This window comes from Electrophorus electricus, chromosome 7 (genome assembly GCF_013358815.1).
Source record: "Electrophorus electricus isolate fEleEle1 chromosome 7, fEleEle1.pri, whole genome shotgun sequence".
Lineage (NCBI taxonomy): Eukaryota > Metazoa > Chordata > Actinopteri > Gymnotiformes > Gymnotidae > Electrophorus > Electrophorus electricus.
Window position 1 is genome coordinate 20,844,765 of NC_049541.1, and position 7,500 is coordinate 20,852,264.

The 7,500-nt window shown below is 41.4% G+C and overlaps 1 protein-coding gene across 1 annotated transcript in view; it reads left to right on the forward strand.

Annotated features, from left to right (window-relative positions):
* Positions 1-7,500, forward strand: part of LOC113584595 — a 28,344-nt gene that overhangs the window by 14,719 nt on the left and 6,125 nt on the right. The window contains exons 5-7 of the mRNA XM_027021604.2: positions 4,004-4,074; positions 4,258-4,368; positions 5,373-5,470. Of these exons, the coding sequence (XP_026877405.2) occupies positions 4,004-4,074; positions 4,258-4,368; positions 5,373-5,470 (280 nt within the window). The remainder of the gene's footprint in view (positions 1-4,003; positions 4,075-4,257; positions 4,369-5,372; positions 5,471-7,500) is intronic.

Sequence of the window (7,500 nt, forward strand, 5' to 3'; positions counted from 1 at the left end):
TCTGCATAGACAGACAGACACTAAGGACAGACAGACACTGTATAGACAGACAGACACTAAGTACAGGCAGACACTGTATAGACAGACAGACACTAAGTACAGGCAGACACTGTATAGACAGACAGACACTAAGTACAGGCAGACACTGTGAAGACAGACAGACACTAAGGACAGACAGACACTGTGAAGACAGACAGACACTAAGGACAGACAGACACTGTGAAGACAGACGGTAAGGACAAACACACTGCATAGACAGACACTAAGGACAGACAGACACTGCATAGACAGACAGACACTAAGGACAGACACACACTGCATAGACAGACACTATGGACAGACAGACACTGTGAAGACAGACACTATGGACAGGCAGACACTGTGAAGACAGACAGACACTAAGGATAGACAGAAACTGCACAGACAGACAGACACTGCATAGACAGACAGACACTAAGTACAGGCAGACACTGTGAAGACAGATAGACACTAAGGACAGACAGACACTGTGAAGACAGACAGTAAGGACAAACAGACACTGCATAGGCAGACAGACACTAAGTAACAGACACTGCATAGACAGACAGACACTAAGTACAGGCAGACACTGTGAAGACAGACAGACACTATGGACAGACAGACACTGTGAAGACAGACAGTAAGGACAAACAGACACTGCGTAGACAGACAGACACTAAGTAACAGACACTGCATAGACAGACAGACACTAAGTACAGGCAGACACTGTGAAGACAGACACTATGGACAGGCAGACACTGTGAAGACAGACAGACACTAAGGATAGACAGAAACTGCACAGACAGACAGACACTGCATAGACAGACAGACACTAAGTACAGGCAGACACTGTGAAGACAGATAGACACTAAGGACAGACAGACACTGTGAAGACAGACAGTAAGGACAAACAGACACTGCATAGGCAGACAGACACTAAGTAACAGACACTGCATAGACAGACAGACACTAAGTACAGGCAGACACTGTGAAGACAGACAGACACTATGGACAGACAGACACTGTGAAGACAGACATGCACACTAAGGGCAGACATTTCTTGTGTCATCAATGTCAAATGCACAGCAAATACAATCAAGACTGAAGAAGAGCTTGAACCAAAATGACATTATAAAAGTAAACTTACTAACAGTGGCACAGCAGTGGCTGGCACACTGCCTGGGGTGCCTGTGTGCAGACCAGAATCGCAGGTCTGGGGCTATCACTGACTAGATCCTGTCAGAGGATCTGAGCAGGCTGCTCCTGACTGATAAAGAGAAAGAACAGAGGAAAAAAAGAGTGTGGGGGGGGGGGTGAGTGAGAGAGAGAGGGGAGTAGTCTCCATTCTTAAGGTTGAATCTCAATGTGAATCGGTGCAACGATCCGAATATGTCCTGCCTTTCTTCTCCTCACCGCGCGTGTCAGCTAGAGTTTATCCCACGTGGAACTCAGCCCTGCGCGCCGAGGCCGGCCACACGACACGACTCCAGAGGCGCGAGCTTGTCCCAGCTATTTGCAAACAGATGCACGATTTAGCCTGAGAGCTTTTTTGATCAATCAAGCCTTAACAAGTCAAGTTGACTGGATGCGAATGTACCACTTTGCATGTGAAAGAGGGAAGGCCGCGAAGGCCCCAGTTTGATTAAGAGCAGAGAGATAAATGGAGGATTGAAGCGCCCCCCTGCGATCAGGGAACAGCCCTTTGGGCCCAGGCCTTTAAATCCACACTGATAGCAACCCTATTCTTCTGCCTCCTCTGATGAATAGACTCGTTATTCAGTGCATTCGTTCTCTCTCTCTCTCTCTCTCTCTCTCTCTCTCTCTCTCTCTCTCTCTCTCTCATTTTTTGGTTTCTATTTCTCTTTTTTCACTCATCCTCTCTTCCTCCTCTCCTTCCATGCTCAACTCATCTCCTTGCTTTGAGTATCAGTAAGCTGTTCACAACTGCCATCTGTCATTCTGCAGTAACATCAAGCTTGACCTGCACTCTAAAGACCCATCCCTAGTGGGCCAGAGGATTGACTTTCTGCAACTGTACTGGTCCTAATCCACAAAAATCTGGATTCAATCTCATTGTAATTCATTGCTCACACAACACTGCCCACGCTACTTCTTTGGGATGGCTTCCTTCTGGCCCAGTAACATCGCGCATTCGATTCTGTTTCCAACTGACTCATATGGACCAACACTCACTTTCCCTCTTTTGCATTCTGTCTTTTCGCCTCCTTGTGCACATGCAATAGCCATTGGGGCAGCAGAGTGACACATGAGGTTTGAAAATTTCTGTATGGACATGCTGCCTCTTAATATCTAAGAGACACAGACAGACAGACAGACAGACAGACAGACAGACAGAGACAGACAGAGAAAATATACATTAAATTTCAAATCACTTAATTTGAATGTTTTGACAATGACACAGTCATACCCGTATCTTGAAATGCACAATGCACATTTTACATTTGGACAGCTAAATAAATGAGGAAGAGCTATATCCAATAATATCACATCCACTAGAGCTCAGGAAATTTCCATCCATCAGTTATGGGTTCAGATGTGTTTCTATATTGCTGTAGTAGAAACTAGTTTTAGGAGGTTGTACCCCAGGGATCTATATTTGGTCCTCTTCTATTTTGTTTTGCACATACTCTCACTGGGACATGTCATTAGTGAATATCATAGTAACTGGCCTTCTCTCTTTTCTATGCACCTTGACTGGCTCTCAAAATCTCTTCCAACAAGATGACCAGCTGAGATGATGATGATGAATGTCTGGTTCATGAGCAGATAATTGTGGGAATCCTTGAATTGAAATATTAAGTTATTGTTGTGGCAGTTTCCAAACCTATCTGTTCATTTGGCGGCAAGTTTAAACTGAGGTTTTCTTACCAGAATTCATGTCTAGTTGGAAGATATTGCCAAAATGATGAGCTATTATTAAATATATTTAGGTTTTTGTGGTTAGTTTTATGTCTCATCTTAGTCATGTCTCATCTTAGATATAAATCATCTTAGACATGTATCATCTTAGATATAAATCATCTTAGACATGTCTCATCTTAGATATGAATAATCTTAGTCATGTCTCATCTTAGATAAGGCATGTCTCATCTTAGTCATGTCTCATCTTAGTCATGTCTCATCTTAGACATGAATAATCTTAGTCATGTCTCATCTTAGATAAGGCATGTTTCCTTAGTCATGTCTCATCTTAGTCATGTCTCATCTTAGACTTGCCTCATCTTAGTCATGTCTCATCTTAGACTTGCCTCATCTTAGATATGAATAATCTTAGACATGTCTCATCTTAGTCATGTCTCATCTTAGTCACGTTGCATCTTAGTCATGTCTCATCTTAGATGTGAATCATCTTAGACACGTCTCATCTTAGATATGTCTCATCTTAATCACGTCTCATCTTAGTCATGCCACATCTTAGACATGTCTTATCTTAGACATGAATCATCTCCCCTGATGGTTACAGTTGTGAGTCTCAATAAAAATGATTTATTCAATACAAGAGTGAATAATCTAAAATTAAGGAAAAAATTTCTTCTAACATGGACAATTATTAAGTAAATAAGGAAGTTTTTGTTCATATCTTATGTTTAAAATTACCTTTACATGTTACCCTTAGTTCTGACCTAAAATATCGAGAAAGTCACCTTTTGTAACCCTTACAATATTGTCAGTCACTTTATTTCAACCTGCAGGCTGCAGAATATTTTCTCACTTTTGGTTTGGTTGTTTTCTTGCTTAAAATGAACTGAACTTAAGATGAATTGACATGAGGTGAATTGAGTTTAGCCAAGTTGAGTTCAGTTGCTGTGGCACGGAGCAACACAGGTATCAAATTCAGTACTACAAAAGAATTCTAGAAGTAAAAACAATGTAAATACTTGTGTCCAAATACTGTCTTTACATGTTTGTAGCTTTTCTCATTCTGCCTCACTCACTCTTTCTCTCATTAAATTGCTTCCTACAGTTGATTTCCTGGCCAAGTACTGCATTATCAGCCCAGAGAAGCTCACGGCGTACAAAAGTGCTTTTGAAGCTGTACGTATAACAAGAATAATATCAGGCCAACACAATAGAGAGATTCAGTAAAGATGAAAAGGTGACAGTGAAGAGGAACTTTATGAGACAAATCGTCATAGCAGGTTTAACCGAATATGTGTGTGCCATTGCTGTGGAGCCGTGTTGCTGTGACAGTAGTAAGCGGCACTGATGCGTCTGCAGGTGGACAGTGATGGTGATGGATATCTCTCCTGTTTACAAGTACTGCTTGCTTTGAAAGAAATTATCCCCCCAGACGTCCTGACAGAGGAGGAAGAAATCTATGTGTACAGGGTAAGTACGTCCTCACACACAGATACACGCACATGCGCCAACACGCAAGCATACGCACCCTTAAACACACACACACACACACACGCTCGCACATACACACATACACACACTCACACACATGAACACACACACACACACCCTTGAAAACACACACACACACACACACACACACACACATAAGGAATTCTGAATTTTGAATTAGTCTCCTTGGATCTAAAACAAGCACTTGTGTTAATGCATTCATGCTGACACAGACATCCCTTTGAGTAGCCCAAGGAGGGCATAGAAGGGGCGTGGTTGCTTTCATCAAAAGAAATGACATTATTTGACAAATAGAAATGTGCCATACTATGGTTGGCCTCACAATGAATATTAATGAGACCTTCCATGAATATCATGTCAATAGAGGAGCAGCAGCATAGCTAGAATGACCATCCCTCTGCTATACGGCCGTGTCCTGAGAATATAAATGATACCATCCATTTCCAGCTATTGTGACATTCTCTCTCTCTCTTTCTCTCTGTCTCTCTCTCTCTATCTTAGTCTTTCTCTATCTATCTATCTATCTATCTATCTATCTATCTATCTATCTATCTATCTATCTATCTATCTATCTATCTATCTATCTATCTATTTCTCTCTCTCTCTATCTGTCTCTCTCTCTCAATGATGCTTTGTGCTCTGTGAGAGTGGTGTTTGGTGATTTCTTAAGTTACATTTTCTTTTTTGTAATTATAAGGTGTGTTTGTTGTGTGTTTGTATATATCGTAATTGATTAATAAAGTTTATCGTGAAATCTCAAAAAATCTCTCTCTTGCTCTCAAGTCAAAAGTCAAGACTTGTTCTATAGGTATAAATTTATCTAATACAATATTATCAAAGCATTGCAAATTGGAACAGTTTCAGAAAATGTACATAGTTTAACACATCTCTCTCTCTCCCTCTCTTTCTCTCTCTCTCTCTCTCTCTCTCTCTCTCTCTCTCTCTCTCTCTCTTTCTCTCAGATACTGGAGATGGTTGACTTCAGGGTGACAGAGGGTCTGACAGACTTGCGTCTTTTTGCTGTGGTAGCCAGCCTGGCCCAGAAGATAGCCACACTAGAGTGAGCATCCTGACAATCCATCCCAATACCAAGACACAGTAGACTCAGATGAGGTGTCATTGACCCTCCATAAATAAGGACTGGCACATATGTGTGTGTGTGTGTGTGTGTGTGTGTGTGTGTGTGTGTGTGTGTGTGTGTGTGTGTGTGAAACAAACAGAGAGAGGCTGTCTACCACACTTTGCATGGTTGCAAGTCCCAGTCCAGTTGGATGTCTGCTCCATTGTGTACACATAAATGACCACTTCCACTTCACTGTCACACACTTGTACGTTCAAGCATTTATTGTGTCTGTGTGTGTGACCCTCCACGACTGACCCAGGTCAGGCTGTGTGGTCAGAGTGCTGGCCTGCAATGCGTTATAGAGCCGGGGCGGTCTAGCCCATATGCCAGAGATTCCCACACACGGACTCTTTCTTTACCCTGAACTTTTATGGTCTCCTACACGGCCCTGCTCCACGTTGTGGTCTGGGGCCAAGGGTCCCAGGTCATGTGAGAGTGTGCGGATGTGTGTGGGTGTATGTGACTGTGAGTGTCAGTGATTTATTTTGGGATACGAGTGAGTAAGAGTGTGTGTGTGTGTGTGTGTGTGTGTGTGTGTGTGTGTGTGTGTGTGTGTGTGTGTGTGTGAGAGAGAGAGAGAGAGAGAGAGAGAGAGGTCCATGGTTGAGCCTCTTTGCTGATTTAGTGCACATCTTGCATTGTAAGGTCTTTAACCATGCTAGAAGACTTGCAATGAAATAAATGAAAAGAATCAAGGAGATTTCTGCAAAATGGGCACAATAGAGACAATGACATAGTTTAACTCCCCCATCAACTCTCACTGAACCCTGATATTGCTTTGACCCCACAGACGTGTTGACTTATGTTCATTAAGAAGAGTGCTTGTAGAGGAATCTCAGGCAACTGATTGGATCTCCTGCCCTGAGAACCTATAAATGCTCTCTCTCTCTTTCTCTCTCTCTCTCTCACCCTCTGTTTCTTTCTATTTATCTGACCCAGCCGCTCTCTGTTTCTGTCTCTCTTTTCCTCTCTTTCTCTCTCTCTCTAACTGTTTCTCATTACATTTGTATGTCTCCTTATCTCTGCTTCTTGGCCTGTCCTAAACTGGTACACATGACAAACCAACATTTCCAGATTACAACAGATCCAGTACAGATCCAGTACACTCTAAAGGATTTTCTAGTGGCACACTGTACAGTATCTAAGATCTCACTCTGTGGGTACAGTATTCTGGATTACTGCAATTATCTTATACTGACATTACTGTATCATCAGATTAACTGTAAACTAGAAGTGGTTTTCTGAAGCAGCAAAGAACCATCTCCTCTCCTGGACAGAACCCTCTCCTAGACAGAACCCTCTCCTCTCCTGGACAGAACCCTCTCCTCTCCTGGACAGAACTCTCTCCTCTCCTGGACAGAACCCTCTCCTGGACAGAACCCTCTCCTCTCCTGGACAGAACCCTCTCTTCTCCTGGACAGAAATATTTGTTTCTCAATTCCTTTGTTTTTACATTAGTTTTTTCTAAACTGAACATAATTAATATTAGGTAACCTGGGTAAGTGTAATAGGTTCAACTTAAACTTAAACTTAAATTTAAACTTAATCAGTTTGTAATAAAACCTTTTTGGTTGTCATTGTACACTTTGAAAGCAGACCAAATAACTGTCTGTGCAACATTTAAAGTTCACCAGCAACTGCATTATCAAAGAATCTTAATCTGGGAGGAACAGAACAAACATGATAACCCTGGTGGGAATTAAGACCAATATCACAATGTTATACACTAATGATAATATTAATCCATAATATTAATTAATAATAGTTAACAGGCAAAGTTAACTTATGATTTGAAATATCAAAAAAAATTTAGATTTTAGTTAAATTAGCAGTGTGACTGTAATGAAAACAAAAAATGGGTAATTACAGTAATATATTGCTGTCAGTATGTTTACCTGTAAAAATATAATTTTGTACTCAATTTACAAATGTAATACAATATGGCATTACTGCAAACATTACAAACA